We start from the raw sequence: 19,550 nt of genomic DNA, 5'->3' as shown, positions 1-19,550 counted from the left end.
TCCGCGGGTGGGTAAAGAGGTGCCCGAACTTGAATACATCATGACTTTGCCGTCTCCACCACCCTTTCTCCCCGAGTTTCTTATTGGAGTAACCTGGATGATATTTAAAGTGGTTTGATGATGCCAAGTGTAGTTTCAAGTCTTTTAGTAAGTGGTATATGTGAGCCCGACACGGTTTGTCCTGAGCTCTATGTCAGTGCTCAACAATGGATGCTGGTGACGTGGTTTGAAGAGTGGAATTTAACGAGATCGTATCTAATTTATGGCACAAGTCAGGTGTCGTTGATTATAGCAGTCTGTTAGACTTTGTTGATAGTAGAATGGTGTGAGGACAACTCCCATAAGTGGACGCATGAAATTCGCGATACATCTTACTCCAGTAGTGTATACCTTGGACAGGGAACGAGAGAACGATTCTACTTCTCCTTTGAAGGGAACTCTTAGTATTCAAAGCCCTGGAAGTTCATACGCACTGTCTTTGGCATGATTCGTCGTTAGTTGCCCAGATTTTGATCACCTTTCGTCGTTCTTTCTACCTGCCCAATTTGAAAGTGAAGACTTTCTCTTCTTCTCACCTAGGGCCCAAAGTCAAAGAAGAAGTCTTTCAGAAGTTTTCTTTTTCAATTTCTTTTTTATCGAGGCCTGTTTTTCTTCAACAGCCACGTCAAAACTCAAGCAACATCGAACAAAACGAAATTCCATATTCGCCTGATGACAACTCATGCCGAGTCTTGCCGATGGATACTATTAATCGCACTCACCGCGAGGAAATAGACTGTCCAACCGCTATCCCGGTCTCCGGTTTGAGCTTCCAGCTGTCGCTTCGACCAAGCAATGTGGTATGTGCTGGATGAATCAACAAGTTGAATAAGATACTAACCAAGTACCCAGCCATTCGATGAAGCTTCTTGTCTTGGAAACGCGCCGGCTATGAATGCCGCTAGCAAACAGTTCCTACAAGTCCTACCACATCTTAAATATCCCGGCTTCGAATTCTCGGGTCTTGCCGTCACCCAGGTCGGCAAGACCCTGGCCAGCATCTTGAATATGAAAGATGGCAAACATGAGCCAAGCAGTTTACGTTCGCACCTTGACGCTCGTGATGCGGCATCTTACGTCTCGCTCAAAATCGAAGCCATCTTCGCCACCGCTATCGGTATCCTTTATGCTAACGAAGATATGAAGCCCAACAATCCAATCATGTGGCAAAAGGTCCAGCGGATTCTGGAGCAACGCGATGTCACCTAGAAGACAGACATCACGCCGAAACAGATGTACCAGCTCACCAAGACTTATGAAAGAGGTCGTTCCAATTACCTCAAGAACGCAGCCAACCCAGAAATGCCGCCTCTTCGTTACCTCGAGTATTGGCGCATGATCAAGACAGTGGACCGTTGGATGAGCCTTTCTGAGAGCAGAGGTTCAGTGTCGAACGACTTGCAATTCAGAGCGAAGACAAGGTGGATGTGGAGCTACAAGATTCATAAAAAGCGCCCCGATAGCGTCACTCTCAAGCGTATGGCAGGGATGATTACACGCTCTGGACGGGGGCTGGAGCTAGTCGAGTCTTGTGATTGAGGAGTACTGAGTGAACATTATTCTGTTTGCTGGAAGGTATGAGTAAGAGGCTTGCAAATGAGGAAACGAGAAGTTATTCACCGAGTATACTGACTCTCAGTGACAGGAATATTAGCATGTATTCACCAGTCAACACCAACTGTTGATCTCTCGCAGTGATTCAGTAACATCACAGCCGAAGGCTATAAAAACAGCAGCACTTTACATCTTCTTGCTCTTCTCGATAACTCAACAAACCACAAAAGCATTAACCGATCGAGTTCTTACAAGCAACTATCCAAGCTGAGCAAACAACTTTACAAAACATAAAACGATCAAGACAACTTGCAACAATGGCACCTTTTCTTCCCAAGCCCCGCCCTCGCCCGCCGAAGCCGGCGCCGCCTCCGAAGCCGTTGCCGCCAACCAAATAAACCGAGCTTGGCAAGTAGCATTCTACGACCGGTCGGGTTCCCAGATAGCGGCTAAGCAGTAGCAATGGTGGTGGTTTCTTAGGGGTCTACGAGGTTTCTACGGAAATAGCAATGACTGGCTAACATGGAGGATTTGAGTTATTGCTGGCTGCTTGACGAGCCGCAACGGGCATTGGCAGAAGTACACAGTCATAAATCATCAATAATACATTTCACAAAAGAGTATGGCAGGGTGATTTACAAGTGCATTGACATTTTCATAAGACAACTTTGTGATCCTGGAATGATGCCGCGTGCTTGGGGTTGCGAAAGCACTTAATGTCCATGAAGGTCTCATTACAGCCAACTGGACAAGATACAAATTTGTACCTTTCCAAAGGATCGCTAACGCGCTGCTCAAGTTCCACAGACTAGTGCCTTGCAAAGATTCACAGCTAGCGGCTCTACAGAGACTGTGTTTTGTTCCACCATTGCGAGATCTTCAGATATCACCTCCAGCTTCTCAGCTTACCACTAGTTAGCTGAAATCAAGACCTTGACAACGGTCTTTATCGAAAGAGGTCAACAGCACCGAGCTTCATTTACCAGGCTCCGCCCAAGCATGCTGCCTAGCAGGGAACCCGAATGCCCCTGAGCACTACTGCCTTGGCAAGGTTGGCCTTACAAAGTCCATTGACCAACGTCTGCTTTTAATACCACATTACTAACTACACTCATCCCGCTATCACTTCTCAACTGCGTGATCGACCACAGGCTATCTTTTAGACATCGTCAACCCCAGCTTTCAAAATCTATTCACCTTTTTAACCACTCTGTCACCCCGGGAGCTAGGGGTCCAGTAGAGGGGATCGTCAGGAACAAGGGTCCATGGCACGATGCAACCGGCATCTCCGCCCCTTGGATACTGGACCACACCAGACACAGAAGTCATTGGAGCAAACCAACCTCTCGAATGGAGCATTTCGGCGGGGAATGACGCGCCAACATCCGATTACATTGGCAATGGGCCTTCCATTGGCAGCTCGCCGAGGACATTAAATAACAGTCGAGCTCCAACGACTCATGCCGTATCCTCTCTCGACTACCCCTTCTGTACCTCCTCCGCTCCGTCAAGATGGTCCGCCTGTCCCTTGCCTCCGTAGTCGCCGGCGCCGCTGCCGCCGCCCAGGCCCTCGCCTCCGGAAACTGCACCGGCGTCAACGCAATCAGCACAAAGTGTGTCTCCAAGGAAACCCCTCACACGCGCGACTTCTTTTATGTTGGTGGCCGTTACATCGAGAAGGCGTCAGGCAATGTTACCGTCGATCAGCTCTATGTCGAGAAGCTCGTCCCCCTGGCTTCCGGTCGCAATCGCCGTCGTGGCGTTGCCGCAGCGAAGCCCATTGTCTTCTTCCACGGCGGCGGCACTACGGGCGTTACCTGGCTCAACACGCCCGACAACCGCCCCGGCTGGGCTTCATACTTCTTGCAGCAGGGTCACACAGTCTATCTCGTCGACACGACTGCCATCGGGCGGTCTGCGGAGAACGACCTTGATAACTTCCCCATGCTCGCCGGTACTGCTGCCGAGGGCATCGAGAAGGGATTCACGGCGGTAAAGGTGTACAACACTTATCCCCAGAGCAAGCTGCACACACAGTGGCCCGGTACCGGTCGGAAGGGTGATCCGACGTTTGAGCAGTTCAAGAAGGCCATTATCCCATTGACCGTGAACTGGGTCCCTCAGGAAAACGCTCTCCGCGCGTCCGGATGCGAGTTGCTGTCGCTGCTAGGCGAGAAGGCGTACCTGGTATCTCACTCTATCGGCGCCCGCGGTCCGATTCTATTGTCCAACGACTGCCCGCAATACATCGCCGCCAACATCAACCTCGAGGGCACGACGATCCCCTTCTGGAGCTACGGGTATGACCTCGGTGGCACGCCCGCGAATCCGTGGGGCTTGGCCAACACTCCCCTCGACTATGACCCCCCCGTCGCCAGTGCTGATGAACTCGAGACTGTGGTTGTTGGCAACGAGACGCTTGCTCTCCGCAGCTGCCACATGCAAAAGGAGCCTGCGAGGAAGTTGCCCAAGATTGCGAGTGTGCCGTTCCTGATGGTCACTGGTGAGGCGAGCGTGCACATCACCTACGACCACTGCCTTGTGAACTATCTTAAGCAAGTGGGTGGGCAGCCGGAGTGGATCAAGCTGGGTGAGATTGGGATCCATGGAAACGGACACTTTTTGCATCTTGAAAAGAACAGCTTGGAGATTGCAGAGGTTGTGAATGATTGGATCGTGGAGCAGGAGAGCAAGTAAGGTTAATTAGTTGATAATCGCCAACTCTCATTCTCTCATTTTACTTCTTTGATGTTGCCGCCCAATTACGGCTCTATTTTGACCAAAACCTACGTTGTTGAGATTTTAGGTGACGAATGAATCTGTTGTCAGATGCCACGAGATTTCACTAGCATTAGTGCTCTTTCGGACCTGAGGCTGAGGCGGGCTCCCTACACTCGCGCTGCTATCTGAAATGTAGTCTCGACAGCGATTTAGTTGCCAGATTGGCTGACTTGTGAATGTTTGTCTAGCACTGTAGCCCTTTACCACCGATGCGATGTGCAGGTTTTGCCTCTTTGATAACGCAGCTACCTAGGTAAAGTCATACCGTTGTGACCATGTTTTATCTCTCGACAAAGTCAAGACACCGAGCTATGTGTTTCGTAACCCCGCCTAGCTCTATATACCAACCTAATATAGTCTCAATGGTGCTCTCATATCTCATTGCGATCCAAGATGAAGACCACCTGCAACCTTGGCCCTTGAATAAGAATATCTTGAAATAACCACCATATCAAGCTGTGGCCCTGTGAGGTATAAGTGTTCTGCTGTAGTTTTCTAGAACACCCCAGTAAAGGAACATAGAACCTAAGGTAGGTGTGGAGGGCGGTGACCGTTTGTTGTAAAGGACTACTGTCGCCGCCATCTCGTCTGAGTCTAGCTAAGCAGCTAACACTGGAGACATTTGATAAATCACTTTATCGGGAAATTGAAGGGAAAAGTGAATTCTCCATGGATGCTGCTCTGGGGCAAAGCACAACCTCATTAAGCGTGTCATCTAAGGTTGATTAATGTTACAGGATGAAAACCGCTTGAAGGCTAAGAGTCCAAGAAAAGTCCGATAGACAACCCCGTAGAGCCATCCGAGAAAACACAGTGAACCATCCGAGGACACGGTAGCACTCATAAGACGAAAACAACATTAAACTACCTAAGATCGACACGCAGAGGAATGTTCCAGACTATAGACAAATGGGATCATTATTCAAATTTCCTGCATTGGGGATATCACCGCTAACTAAGAACAAAAAAAATAAACCTTCACTAAGCCCAACTCCCAATTCACGTTAGACCATTAAGTTTCCTCCCCTCAGACCTCAGAAAGTGAAGACTGTGACCAGACCGGCAACAAGACGAATAGCAAGCAGCATAGACATGCGAAGATGGCACCACCAAGCATAGCCTGCAGAACAATCTTGTGTTGCAACCTCCTGAGATGAACGTCCTTGACGCGAATCTTACGATCAAAGATCATCATACGAGACAAAAACTTCATAAGCCCAGTCCGTTGCGACAATAGAGATTCGCTGTCATCGAAACGTTCCCATGGTAGTGGCTGGCGTCTCGTGAACAGCAACAGGAAGAAGCAGCTGCCCCTCAATCCCGAGAGGATAAGAGACATACCAACGAACCACATGGGCCAAGGTGCGAAAGCGTTATAACGGCTGTGGGCGCCCATGAATGGCACGAACGCTCTGAGAATCACGCAAAGGAAACCACCGATGGTGAGAGCGATGCCCACGCTGGTAGCCATGCAAAGAGTCTCAAAGGTGCCGTTGGAGACGCCGAGTCTAACGAAGTTTCGGTGAGAGCAGTTCTTGAGCAGGCCGTAGACATGGTCGGCAATGGGACGAAGGTGGGCGGGATCAGAGGAGTGCTGGAGGTCGAGAAGCGCCTGGTCACGCATGGCAGGGGGGATGTTGAGCTCCTTCTCGGAGTCAGGCAGAAGGAAAGTCTTGACTACTGCATTGAGCTCGACACGGTACGCTGAGTTTGGGGCGATACGAGCGGGAATGACGGTAGCGACGGTGTTTGAGCACGCTGGCTTCGCGCAAGCGTTGGCCCAAGACTTGATACGATCACGGCCGGTCGGAGCACACTTGCTGTTTGGCCTGCAAGCGGCTTCGGGGGCAATGAGCTGCACAATGTGGGACATAGTCTCGTTGGCTGTGGAAGGTTAGCCTCAACAGGAGGATGAATGAGAATGAATATCAACGAACCTGCTTCGGGATCGCATTCGAACTCGGACATCTTGATGGACGGAAGCTTGTGGATGGAGCCTATAGTGCTCTCCGTTACGCTGTCTCGCGATGATTCTGCGTCGGGATCCTTCTTGCCAACAGGAAAGTCCTTGAGACTGCCTGTCTTGGCGTAAATGGCTTCATAGTTTCGGAACCTGAAGGTATGGATTGTCAGAATGGTCCGCGATGAGCAGCGCCATGCGAGAAGACATACCAGACGAAAAACTCTAGGTTCTCGGGAGAGAACTCAATGTACTTGAGATACATATAAAAGTCATACAGGGACATTGGCGAGCCTGCACGGGAAGAGAAGGTTAGTCCTTGTTCACATCCATGTCCATAGGCGACAACGTTGTTTCTCGAGCTGCGAGGAATAGAGTCGAGATGGGGGGGGAGGATGCTCACAGGTCTCGTTGGCCAACACCTTTTCCAGACTCAACCGCGCGGGAATGGGGCTCTTGTCCCGACCGTCCCTACTCAGAGGTCGCTTTCCGGTCCGAATGGCTGTAGCATACTCTCGAAAATCCCTGTATTCGGGCTTCTTGTACCAGACCATCCAATCAGGAAATTTGAACCTGGGCTCCGTTGTCGTTATCCGGGCCGCAGTAGGCTTCGTTTGGCCTTCCTTGTCATCCATCTTGAATCAAGTGTCTCTCTTCCTGGTCAACGTATTGTGGAATGTGTGATGTCTGAAGTGCGATGTCGTCCAGATAAATCGACGTCAAATGCGGAGAAGACAACGAAGGCGCTGGGACAGAAGCAACATGGACCCTCTGTCAACCCTGGGCGCCGTGGGTAGTGATATATGTCTTGTCCCTCTTTCTTAGTGCTACTTCGCATGTGAGGCTAGGCGACACGCTCGAGGGCGGCAGACCCTCCCAGACCACATGTAGCGGTTTTGTGGCTGATCAGATGTACACACCCCTAGCTAGCCAAACAGAGTAAAGGGTTCTCTATCTGGTCCACTTGAAAAAAAGAATCTGACCGTACGATGCTTGAAACGGAAACCTAGTCGTGTGCTATTTCTAAGTGATCATGGTCCCTTAGCTTTTCTGCGGTCGGTCTATTCCGGTAAGAGTAAACTCAAAAATATCTTATTCGACGCGACCACAGGGCTCTCAGAAGCATCCTGCAAGAAATAGAAGACAGGATGAGAATGGTCCAAACTTGAAAAATGTGACAAACGAGAGTGTCAACTATTACTTTGTTCAGCTAATCTATCATACATTCTATCTCAGATTGAACTTATTAAAACGGGGGAGATCCCCTCTACTTTGGGTTTAGCAAAGGGGGGTCCATTTGATCAGCTTGAACTAGATATGGAGAGACTGAATTTCGACTTCTTCAAAAGGTACCGCAGAGAAACCACGCACACTGCACGGACCAAATCAGAGGCGAGTACGCTGAACAAACACGACCAGACGGATCAGGACGCAGTGACGAATGCGTCCCTCGCATCACTCGGTCTGGATGACGGTCCCTACTTCTCTCCCGCGTGTCCGTAGTCCCATCAAGTGCCCAAAGCCGAAGCTAGGCTGGCCAATGGCGGTGCCTTCGGGAAAGGGAGCCACGCCTGCTGGGTGGCTTGCGTCCATCTACCATCATTGGGCGGGAGGGTGAAAGCGACACTACAAAGTTTGCATTGGCGGATTGGCGAGTTTAGATGGGCGGCGCTCCAACCGGATGCAGGAAGAAGCAGGTCAAAGCGCGTCGTACATACTGGTTTTTTTTAGTGTTAGTGACCCTTTTTAAGCAACGCTAGTTTGTCAGTTAGTTATTGCTTGACCCCATTCCCCTGACTCTGCCGAGCAAACACCTGATTTATCCCAGCATTTTCAGCCGGGGGGCCAATGATCTCCCCATCTTGTCCACGTAGCAACAGTTGTGCAGAGGCCCTATGTGCAGCCCCTTCTCGGGTGATGCGAGCCGGAGAATAGTTAGCGCTTGCCTAACTTCCCCTTCGACGTGTACCTACGCAAGACTTATGCGGTCTTTGTGGAGGATCGGCCGATCGGGATTTGGTCTGTCTGAGTTTTGACAGCGAACAAAAGAACCTCGTTTGTTTACTCTTATCTTCTTTTGGTCATTTTGCCCTGTGGTCTGGTTAACTTTGGCCGCAACTTCGCGATCCATGGGCTCCAACGTCGAGAGGAGAGGAGCGAGCAGGCTCATGGCCAGATCTCAGCCGACGTCCTTATTTCTCATGACTCTAATGTCCTTTTCTTGAAAATGTGTAGGAGAACGCCTCTGCCGCAGTCAAAAACCGTTTTCGACGGATGGAAGGCTGATGACGGCGGCAGCGAGTAAGGGTGATGCTGATCGTCGGACTGAGCGAAGGAAGAAAGTTCGAACGAAGAGAGACACCATACCCTTCGCAGATGTTCTCTGCAGTCAGCCATAATTCTGAATGCTCGCTTGCCTGCCATGGTTAAACAGGCAGAGCCAAGATACAAGATCACCACGTGGGATAACAGGGCGCAGCGCCAAGGTGCAAGGGGCACGGGGAAACGCCCGGGGACACTAAGGGATGAACCTGCGCAAGCATGGCTCTCGGCCCAGACCTAGGAGGTTAAGCGATTTCCCTCTTCCAATCACACGTTGTCTTCCCCTCTTTGCCTCTCCTGAGCGCTGATAACGCTGGTGCAGCTAACCATTTGGTGTCCTGGACTTCTCTTGCATCCGCGTTTTCATTCGCATCTCCCCCTCTTGACCGAGTCATTTAAGCAAACAAGCTTGGACACAAGACGTTTGCTCAACTTCGGGGGATCGACTATCCGCATGAGAGCGTCTAGCGACGGGTACTTACCAGCCGGACAACTCCAAAGACCGTTTGTAGTCCTGATGTTTTTTTTGCACTTGTCTGCCAGCTGGTCTTCAAAAGGGATTAGCGTCGGTATTCGAGCTCGCCGTCATCGTACGAGTAAGACATCCATTATTGAATCCGGGCTGAGTGGTTGGTTGGAGACCCCGGGGATATTGAGAGCGCCAGACTGTATCTTGTTTGCTATTGTTCTCCTAGTTTGGCAAACGCGAATTCTTCGCCATTGGGTCGATGAGGGTATACTGCTATCCGTTTCGGGGTCTTACGTGTCAGGTGTCATACCTGTCTCCTTCTTTTCACAAAGCCACACCGGTCACCTCACCTGAGGTCGTACAGTAGATTCCATAGTAGCTTCGTTTTCGACATGTCGACAACTGCACGCCAAAGCGTCCAATCTAACTCGATAACCCAGAACTCTCTTTCTCTCCTTCACACGTCCGGCCGACCTATCCCCGTAGACCGGCAGAACTGTTTCCCCGTCCCTCCAGCTCAGATTCGCATACTCTTACGCTACAAGATTCGTTACAGCCTAGCATACAGCTTTTCGACTAGTCCCCATCTGAAAAGCCAGGCTTCCCCTATACGTCTAGGTATCGCGCTACGGGTGAATATCGTTCAATTCTGCAATGTGTGTGGCTGAGCGTTGAGACACTACTCCATTGATCTGTCAGCAATGGCTGCTTGCGGCATGGCAATTGGCCAGACGCTTGTAATGGAATAGTAATCATAATCTTTTGGCAGTCAGTAAGCTTTCCGCTATCCTAACCTAGGACCACCCTTTCATCTCTTGTCAAAATCGGTGGACTACTGTGAGGCTTTTGAACTAATGCTATATCCGTCACTTTCCAAGCGTCAGTGGCACTCAATCGATATCCTTGCTTTCCGCGTCTGCGCGGAATCAACATTGAGGGATGTGTTCACAATATGACGACATTCATCTAGGGACAACCCTAGAAGCTGGCATCATCGTTGCCTTTTGTTTTGGCAATCGGTTGCCCGTTGGACCAAAATAATGCTGCTATAGATCATAGGTGTGAAAACACAAGCGTCAAGCGTCTTCTTCCCAATTCTCCCGTTTACTCTTCAAGTTCTGGTCCATAATCTTCGTTGCTTACTGGCTGTCTTTTCATATCTTATTACAGCTGTTCATCTTTCCAAGGGCGTCCTGGCGTTGTGGGGTCGTCGCCGACATGGCTTCTAGAAAGCCGCATCCGTTTGTACAGAAAGCAACCATGACATAAACGTCACTTTTAGACAATGTCCCACAGTACCGAGTTCTTCGCCTTCGGAATTTATCATCATGTTAAGGGGAGGTTCCAGGCGGGCCTCTAATGCTTGAGATCTGGCGGCAACTTTCGTCCCTTTGGTCAATCCAAAATGCTGATCTCGGAAAAGCCTACTCACGATATGCCTAGAACATGACTTGTTCTGGCAAAGCACCTTTCTTTTGTTTTTTGTTTTTGTTTTTTTCACTTTCGTTCTATAGGTCATTTATCTTTTTCAAGTACACTTTACTCATGTCTTACCGCCGTGCTGGCTTCTGACACGAGGAAGTAAGACTCTTCCAGGCCCAATTAACGGGATGATGAGTGGCAAACTCAGACAAACGAGAACAAAAAAAGAAAATCAGGGAAAAACATTCTGTTCATATGACAAGGCTCCTCTTTAGCCCAATACTACCACCGTAATCCACCTTACTCGTCTGAAATTCCCAAGTCCCTTGCAACGTCAAGCCTCAAGATGCTTCACGTCTCCAAGCTCGGCATATTGCTGCTGGCCTGTGCTGGACTCGCCGCAGCTGCGAATCAGATGAGCTTGGCCGATATCCCTCCATGTGCCGTAAGCATAGAAACCCTAGGCAAACCGCAGTGATAACATTGCTTACCATTTGCCAATTTCAGATCAGTTGCATGACTAAAGCGTTCCCTTTAACGAAATGTCCTCTTACCGACCGAGCTTGCTTGTGTGCGGATTCCCAGTTCAATGCAGCTGTTGAGCCATGTGTTCGATCGGCTTGCACGATAAGGGAGAATCTAGGTTCGTTGGATATTCCATCCAGCTCTTAAAGGGCCATATTGGTGGCTCGAGGCTTACAAGGTGGAAGCACTCGCCAAGCTGACTTGGGCACAATGCGAATATCCTTACCAGGATGTCAAGCCTAAGATTTACTGGACAACTGGTGTCGTTATTGTTATAATGGTAACTTTCTTTGTGATAAGAATGATATCAAAGGCTGCAAGGATATCGAAATGGGGACACGATGACACACTCATCGTCATCAGCTTCGTAAGTTGCTTGTTGTGACAGTACCCTGGTTTCCAAAAGGTAACAACTATCCAAGATCCTTGTGAATATGCTCTTCATGACCGCCACGATAGGTAAGATATGAAGAACCTCCACTAGCTAGGTGGGTATCTAAATGATTCTGTGAAGCGACAGCTCGATCCTACTGGGGTGTGGACATGTGGGTGGTCGGCGCCGACGGTATTACGGCTTTTCTCAAGGTGCGTGCAAAATTGCTTGCCACAATAGCTCCATCTGTTAACCCGCGGTTCTAATATCGTAACAGTTGATGTTTGTCCTCGAGATGATTTACATTTTGGCCATGGCTGCGATCAAGGCCTCGATTCTCTTCTGCTTTCTCAGGATTTTTCCTGATAGAGTCTTCCGCAGGGCCGTTTTTGCCACACAGATGTTCAACTTGCTTGTAGCACTCACTTGGGTCATCCTGTGCTGCGTGCAGTGCCAGCCGATTTCATACGCCTGGAACGGCTGGGATGGCGAGCATCAGGGCGGATGCGGTGTTCAATCCTCGTCAATCGGTCTTATCCACGTAGCGTTTCAAATCGCCATCGACTTGGTCATGCTCGTTCTGCCGATCACGCAGGTTTACAAGCTTCAGATGGACTTCAAAAAGAAGCTTGGTGTTATGGCGATGTTCTTGGTCGGCATATTGTAGGTGTTCCTCGTCTGCTAGGTTGAGCTAACGCGTGTGATATGAATTAACCGATTTCTCCGTTAGCCTCACCATTGTCAGCTGTTTGCGTATTCAGTCCCTGATTCAGTTCCATGACGCTCTTTACCAGAACCCGACACGTAAGTTTCCCATGCATCTCAACCACCTTTCGCCTATCATAAGCGTTGATGTCTGACTTGTTCTTCAGTCGAATCCGTCACCGCCGCTCTGTGGGCTCTCGTTGAGCTTGGCGTAGGCATCGTTGTCGCTTGTATGCCAAATGTGCGCCATCTTCTCAGGGTGGTTTCCTCCAAGATAGCACCTGCAGGAAAAGCGTCCATTTCTTCCTCGTCGTCGAATGGTCGCAATAATAGCTCTGATCCGCAAAAAGGTCACCTTGTATTTTCTGGCACTAGGTCAATCAATGAAACCATAACGAGCAAGGACGACTCGATTGCATCGCCTTCAAAATCGAGCGATGTTTGAGTGGTCCGTCAGTGTTGAGAAGATGGTAGTCTGGAGGGATAAACTTGTACCGAAATTTACCTATATAATTAGACTGCACATGGTATGAATACGTATAATTGCTCCAATTTGCTGCGGACATCGCGCCTTCCTATGTGGTCCTTTTGATAGCGTGAATACTGATCTGAATTAACCGACATGGGCATGCCTGGTTGTGCTAAAAGGTTTGGCGTCTTAACAATACGAATCTCGTATGCCTAGCACTCAAGCATGTTGTTACTTCTGATCAAAATCTACTTTGTTTGGCTGAGAATTCTAAACTGTCTCGTTAGCGATACTTCTGAAGATTGCCAATATCAAGCTATTACTAACTGATAGATGATATGAAGCATGGACACAACTACTGTCTTAACGTTAGGAATTCTTGGCGAGGGTGCATGCTTGCCCCTGCAATCGCGTGAATTCAAACGCGAATTACGAGATCACGAGGGGATCAGCGCCTTGGTAAGAAGCCAAGCCTCAGATATCGTATTGCCCCATTTAAAGGCAGGGGAGAGAGGGATATCGTCTGGGGAAAAAGTCAACATGGCAATATGAGAATCAACTGCCACCATGAACCCATCGCGACGGGCACCTTCCTATTCGGACCATCAGAGCCGAATGCCATTGGGCATTTAAGAAAGCATCCTGCCCTTCTTCGTCGGATTTCCCCTGTGTCACTGACAAGCACAAAACTCAAGGACCCGCTTTGGAGCATCATGAAGTTCAAGACTGTGGTTGCCAACTCCGTTGGTCTTGCGACTGTCTGGCAGGTTGCCGCTCAAGAGATTTGTGGCTCCAGTAATCCGGCTCCTGAAGCCGTTGAGGCTGCCTCAACGTTGCGAGCAGCTCACCGCGCCGAGGGCTTTTCTTCTAACTTTCTGAGCAAGAGAGCGCATGGTTTGCTCATTCCAACGTATCTGCACATTGTTGAAGATGAGGCCCATGCAGGCTTCATCACAAACAAGATGGTTAATGACCAGGTCTGTATTTCCTCCAGAAGATTGGATCGAATGCAATGATTAATATCTCAGTAGATGCGTGTTTTAAACGAGACATTTGCTCCACACAACATCCAATTTGTCGTCAAAAATACAACCCACACCGTCAATGACGCCTGGACCCGCCAAGCTCGTATCAAAGAGAAAGCCGAAGCCCTTCGCCAGGGAGGCTACGACGAACTCAACATTTATTTTGAGACCGGTCTCATGACAAATCCAGGCTCAGTCACGGGCATATGCAGTTTTCCTGTAGAGGACCCTTGGAATACGGGGATCAACGGCACGTCCTGGTATACATACGATGGATGCCATGTGAGTGCCGGCACAATGCCCGGCGGACCCGGGGTTCCGTGGGATCCAGAGGACAACAAGGGAAAGACGGCGACGCATGAAGTTGGACATTGGTTTGGTCTGTTTCATGTGTTTGACGGCTTCAGCTGTACTGGTGAGGGAGACTATGTTGATGATACACCAACGACGAAGGTGGCGACTGTCGGCTGCCCGGTTGAACAGGACTCTTGCCCTGAGCAACCTGGGCTTGATCCTATTCACAACTACATGGATTACTCCAAACACGACTGGTATGTTCTCGGTTTCCAAATTGACTCCTTACAAATTACTCACGATTTCTAGTCTTTCGCACTTCACTCCCCTGCAGGAGGAGCGTATGTATCGGTCTTTTAATACCTTGAGGCAAGGAGTTTGAGCCAGAAAAGCAGAAGATAATCTTTTGCATCTGTTACAGCTTACCTACAGATTTTACTGAGTTAAATAAATAAACTTGTCCCACTTTAGGCATGTTTTACTGCCTTGTTGCTTGGTTTATTTCACATTCATCATGAAATTCGCGTATTGTATAACGGGAAATGGAAGGCTGAGTTACAGTCTTCATATTATCAGCGCCTGTTTCACGTCCTTTGCTTTCCGCTATGAAGGGTTATTAACTTTTACCCAACCTTGGTGCTCTGTCGTGCTAATTCCGTAGAACTTACGAGAATTTCCGTACGTATATGTCTGTGTTCTTGAACATCATCACAATGTGTTAATAGAGGTATGACTGTGGCGGCTCAAATAGTACATTGGCAGTCCCAACGTACCATATAAGTGCTCAGATATACTCTTTTCTAGGAATGAATGAAAGAAGTAGGAAAATGAAAAAAAAATAAAAAAACAGAATGTATTCATGCTAGCTTCTAATACACAAACGATCATGAATTACTAATTCCTTCACAAGCAATCTTCTAGTTCAAACCCCAAGAGACGCCAGCCCTATAGCTTAGTTGGTACGGCATTGGCCCATGGCTGCCTGCCAACCAATCTCTCTTTGTCATAGATGTAGTCGAATACCGGCGTTGTGGCAGTCTTCTGAGCATCTTGTCCCTCGAGCCATGACTGTGCAAACCCGTAATACAAGACCCATATATCCATAAACTTCGCAAACCAACTGCCCCAAGTTGCCATGTCTGTCATGCTACCACTTTCATTACACTGTTGTGCCGTCATTTCCTGCCTTGCCTCTTGGTATCTCTGGAAAGCTGTGTTTATGTCAAATTCTGAGGAGAATACAGGCAGGCTGTTAAGTTCGTTGGCAAGGGTGACGACATCCACAATGCCGAAATTACAACCTGATCCCGTGGAAGGTGTGAATTTGTGCGCGGCATCGCCGACAAGTACGATGCGGGAGTTCCAGTACCAGTGCTTCAACACACCCTCCTCGAGAGAAATGAGACCAGCCTCAGATCATGTAGCGTAGGCATCCGCAAGGGTGAAACATTTGCCGCGAGCCTTAGCAACAGGCAAGTGACCCCATTGAGTGACGAAAGCCTCTTCATCTTCTCGGGTATAGTGCATACGCTGCTTAGTTGGAGAAGATAGGCGCTCATAAATACCCACCACCGCACTTTCTTCTCCCGCGAAGAGTTGTGTTGCTGCACCAACTCCATGACACTCGACCGACGTGCCCGTAGAGACAAGTGACGTTGCTGTGGAAGGGAAACGCAGCCAGAGACAGCGAAATTTCACGTCGAACGGCTGATCATCGTTAACCGCTGACGGTTCATGTTCAAGAGCGAGATTGCGCATGCTACGACGAGTGGCACTATGAGCACCGTCTGCACCGATGACAATGTCACCATCGTAGATTGAACCGTCGGAACAATGTACTAGAACGCCAGACTTGGTTGACTCGACATTGGATACTTTCTTATTGCAGATGACATTTGCTTTCAACGACTCAGGCAGAGCGTCGTATAGTGTTTTTGACAGGTCATGGCGACTCAGAACGCGGGGCCAGGTACCGAAACTGTGATGTTAGCGAAGATCTTCTAATATATGCGAAGGAACACTCACTTCTCCATTTCCATACGGAACCAGTCGATGCTACCAAGATCTTTGCCCTTGTGGTTCATGCGATGGACGCTTCGAAGCTCAGAGCTTACATTGTATAGCTCATCTAGCAGTCCAAGTTGACCCAGGGCACGGAGACCGACTGAATTGATGACGAGGTTGGAACCAGCATCGACAACTGGATGATGGCGCATTTCCAGCATGGTGAATGAGATTTTGGCTCTGTACAAAGCATGGGCGGCGGTAAGTCCAACTGGGCCACCTCCTGCAATAATGACATGAAACTTCTTGTCAGTGGACTGGATAGACATGTTGGTCGTGGTTTTTGTTCGTGAATGGTGGTTTGTCTTGTAAAGTACTGTTGCAAAGTGCTACCGGGGGTGTGTGGTTGTGACTGAAGCGGATGTCTCTTCAACATTTTGAAGCATTTTGCAACGACCTGTTTTTATATGCAAAGTGATTCAAAAGAACATATTGGAAACTTCGGAGACAACCATACCATACATCCTGTACATTTGCAAGCCGTTGATTGAAGATGATCGATATGTCAGATTTGCCAAGCTTTGCTATGATGGTTCGCACTCGCTTAAGGGGAAACACACCTCGCGCTCCGCAGTTGCCGAGTCCTCTCTCATCCGGTTGGCTGTCATTCAAATCAGCACATGGCAAATGAAAAGTGACTGGGAACTTGATAACATTGCAACCACTACGGACACTGCGGACACCGCAGATCGTAGACACCGGGAATCGTAGGCACCGAGGATCGGGAGCACTGTAAATTGTGCGCACTGCATGAGAGTTGCCGACCGTTTCAACCCAATTCAAACGCGGATGCACCTAAAGACGGGCGATGCGGTGTTTCTTCGTGACACCACGCATAATCATCTTCAAAACCCCTGATGCACACAGAGCACTTTTCAACACTGCACAATACATATTCTTACCTTCATGAAAGATTTGTCATGGTCTTTTTTAAAGGTATTTCACGAACTTCCGCCCAGTAAGACAAATGTTGCTGATGCTGTTGGAAACTGTGTTATGACAATGGAAGGATGTTTCCTCGCAGACAATCTCCACATCCCCGGACACGCTTCGGTCGTCAGCATACCTTACTTGAATAATTTGCATTTTCCTGGCAAGTCTCCGCGAACTACAAGGCTTTTGGATATACATGTACCGCATCAACGCGTTTGGCTGCGTCACTGAAGGGTTCCTTGCAATGACACTTTCAAACACGCCTGCTCATTGTGCCTCCAATTAGCTGACTTTGTTTGAAGCCCCCAATAAGCCAACTTGTGGAAACTAGGTAGTTACATCACAAAATCTGTTGGGAACCTCAAAAACTCGCAAAGATCAAGCTGCTAATCCTTCTCCATTATCTGATCAACTTTAAGTGTTTCTACTACTTGGATGAGGAAATTGTGGCTTTCATAGTCGTTTGGAGTACTTAATGAAAGCTCAACATCTGCCGCCACCGATTTCAGGTATTCATGCAATAGAGAACGTAGAAGGTGGCGGGGAACCGAGAGTCATACTATTCGTCTCTCTTTATTCTTCAAAGTTGATTACCTTCTGGAGTTCCAGAAGCTGACCCATAACTTCACGTGAAGAAACACAAGAACAAGCCTACAAGGCTTGACAAGACCTTGCCTCTAGCTTATTCTTTTAATTCTTTTCAATAACGTTAGAATTCAGGCCGTCTGAAACATGGGCACGATTTTATACACAGGCCTATTTTTGGGTCATATCGGTTGTGGCTTGAGACATGAACTTTGCACATTAGAGCTCAAAGAAGCCGAATAGTGGGCTATCATATTCTGTTGTTAACTCGAATTGCTGTCAATGAGACACTTTCCCCTCACTTGAGGTTATTCGGCTTAGGCTCCGCTGGGCTATCCTGTAAACAAACTGGGTGTAATGTCGCAGGCGATGTTGCCTATCCGTCTATTTAAAGGTCTCGGAGACTTGCAGCCTGACAGTACAAAGCTATTGAAACTTTGCCATGCCAATTGGCTTGAGATGAACGGCTGATATGCAGCCACCCACTTGACAGCTACCCCTTGCTGCCAGCTGAGCTTGTATCCGTATAGACAGACTTCTTATTACACACAAGGTTGACTAAGGTGAGTCAGGTTTGACTTCAGAAAGCGTAAGTCTCAGTGTCCGTTTTCTAGGCTAAATAATTATAGAATGTTAGGCAAGCCTATAAATATGGACATATTGCCTCGGTCAGTGTTCAATTGTAGAGCGCCATCGTCCACGGATACTATCAGTTCACAGACATTAGCACCAAAGACTCTAAAGCATGATCCTACACCGCTCCCTAGCCTTTGTCAGTGCCTTCGTTCTCGGATTGCATGCGTTGACGCCTTTGCCTCACTGCGATGCGGATAAGTAAGTCATATTCTCGCGATTGCTTGGGGTTTCACTCTTACAATTCCGAAGCTGCTACCGAGCCCTCTTCCCTTGCCCAACTCCGTCAGCAGTTGCCTCTGCTTCTGCCTTTTGTGCGACTATAACAGCCGATGGCACGACGGCGACAAACTTCCCCTCCCGTGCGACAGCGGCTTGTGGCACCGTTCCGGGCCGATACATCTCCGCTTGTGTCTGCGGCCCCACCTGTCCCATCATCCCGTCGGTAACGCCGACTCCAACTCCGTGCGCTTCTTACGGTGGACTCCTGACCAACGGCGACTTCGAGTGTGGCATTTCACCTTGGACTGTCAACCGCCCGGATCCGTTCGCTGTGGCTGGCATCACATCTGACTCTGCAAACACCGGGCTGAAATCCTTCGAGGCTCGCCTGTTCAGCAATAGGACCCTTCAGAACCCCACCGTCAGTGCTAGAGTCAAAAGCGCAATTATTCTAGTGCAACAAGGCGTGCCTTTGAAACTATCCTTCTCAGTATGGTTCGATAACATGGATGCTGGGTTTGTAGGAGTGATGCTCAATGGGGAGCCGGTCAGGACGATAGATGCGAGGGATGGTCCGGGATGGGGTATTTGGAAGACAAGTTTCGTGGAGTATACGCCGAATTCGGATAGCGTACAGATCACGTTCGAATTCCTTTTTGGGACGGTTGCCAGCGTGGCAAGACTTGATAGTGTTGTATTCGATTACCTTCATTAACATGACTTGGAGGGCGTACCTCGGGCAATTTAGGCAATCAGTAGCAGCAGCTCCCGTGGGATCTTGATTGAGAAAGGAACGCACAACTAGAATCAAGCATACGTGGAATGTTCAAATCGATATAAGGCATTGTGACCTTCCATATCCTGACACAAATGATCAAAACTGGATTCCTTTTCCGAGCTTTGCGGCCGCGTCGTGTATGTTTCCCGTCCATCCGGCCACTTAATGCATGCCAAGCCACCGAGGACCAAGGACAATCGACGCTGGTGGCCGTATAGGCTTAGATCGAATTCGCTCTCGGGCCAGTAATTGGCGGATTGTTGTAGTGTGGGAGGCGCGGGTAGATGGTTAAATGCAGCCATGTGGCCCAGTTTCCCCAACCATATTTGGCAAGATCCTTCATGTTCTCCAGGTCAATCCATTGTGGGAACGGAGAAATACTGTGCGCTAAGACGAT

At 48.9% G+C, this 19,550-nt stretch overlaps 7 protein-coding genes across 7 annotated transcripts; 5 read left to right on the top strand and 2 right to left on the bottom strand.

Annotated features, from left to right (window-relative positions):
• Positions 1-737: 737 nt before the first annotated feature.
• Positions 738-1,578, top strand: CTRU02_210900 (uncharacterized protein; the record flags this gene model as incomplete). The annotated part of the gene is made up of 3 exons (XM_036721857.2): positions 738-839; positions 892-1,212; positions 1,273-1,578. The coding sequence occupies 3 exons, from the start codon at positions 738-740 to the stop codon at positions 1,576-1,578; spliced, it is 729 nt and encodes a 242-aa protein (XP_036586229.2).
• A 1,527-nt stretch (positions 1,579-3,105) lies between these two features.
• CTRU02_210899 (uncharacterized protein) lies at positions 3,106-4,290 on the top strand (the record flags this gene model as incomplete). Its single annotated transcript, XM_036721858.1, has 1 exon — positions 3,106-4,290. One exon carries the CDS (start codon positions 3,106-3,108, stop codon positions 4,288-4,290), a length of 1,185 nt encoding a protein of 394 aa, XP_036586230.1.
• Positions 4,291-5,401: 1,111 nt separating this feature from the next.
• CTRU02_210898 (uncharacterized protein) lies at positions 5,402-6,969 on the bottom strand (the record flags this gene model as incomplete). The annotated part of the gene is made up of 4 exons (XM_036721859.1): positions 5,402-6,258; positions 6,312-6,487; positions 6,547-6,628; positions 6,738-6,969. 4 exons carry the CDS (start codon positions 6,967-6,969, stop codon positions 5,402-5,404), a joined length of 1,347 nt encoding a protein of 448 aa, XP_036586231.1.
• Positions 6,970-11,373: 4,404 nt separating this feature from the next.
• Positions 11,374-12,595, top strand: CTRU02_210897 (uncharacterized protein; the record flags this gene model as incomplete). The annotated part of the gene is made up of 4 exons (XM_070205537.1): positions 11,374-11,439; positions 11,723-12,108; positions 12,191-12,249; positions 12,318-12,595. The coding sequence occupies 4 exons, from the start codon at positions 11,374-11,376 to the stop codon at positions 12,593-12,595; spliced, it is 789 nt and encodes a 262-aa protein (XP_070060780.1).
• Positions 12,596-13,332: 737 nt separating this feature from the next.
• Positions 13,333-14,320, top strand: CTRU02_210896 (metalloprotease 1; the record flags this gene model as incomplete). The annotated part of the gene is made up of 3 exons (XM_036721861.1): positions 13,333-13,596; positions 13,651-14,195; positions 14,248-14,320. 3 exons carry the CDS (start codon positions 13,333-13,335, stop codon positions 14,318-14,320), a joined length of 882 nt encoding a protein of 293 aa, XP_036586233.1.
• Positions 14,321-14,883: 563 nt separating this feature from the next.
• On the bottom strand, positions 14,884-16,271 carry CTRU02_210895 (FAD binding domain-containing protein; the record flags this gene model as incomplete). The annotated part of the gene is made up of 3 exons (XM_036721862.1): positions 14,884-15,348; positions 15,409-15,916; positions 15,964-16,271. 3 exons carry the CDS (start codon positions 16,269-16,271, stop codon positions 14,884-14,886), a joined length of 1,281 nt encoding a protein of 426 aa, XP_036586234.1.
• A 1,994-nt stretch (positions 16,272-18,265) lies between these two features.
• On the top strand, positions 18,266-19,090 carry CTRU02_210894 (uncharacterized protein; the record flags this gene model as incomplete). The annotated part of the gene is made up of 2 exons (XM_036721863.1): positions 18,266-18,354; positions 18,406-19,090. The coding sequence occupies 2 exons, from the start codon at positions 18,266-18,268 to the stop codon at positions 19,088-19,090; spliced, it is 774 nt and encodes a 257-aa protein (XP_036586235.1).
• Between the last annotated feature and the right edge of the window lie 460 nt (positions 19,091-19,550).

This window comes from Colletotrichum truncatum, assembly GCF_014235925.2.
Source record: "Colletotrichum truncatum strain CMES1059 chromosome Unknown Contig_0007, whole genome shotgun sequence".
NCBI classification, from domain to species: Eukaryota; Fungi; Ascomycota; class Sordariomycetes; order Glomerellales; family Glomerellaceae; genus Colletotrichum; species Colletotrichum truncatum.
The sequence above is the reverse complement of the archived record's forward strand: the minus strand, read 5'-3'. Positions and strand labels throughout refer to the sequence as shown.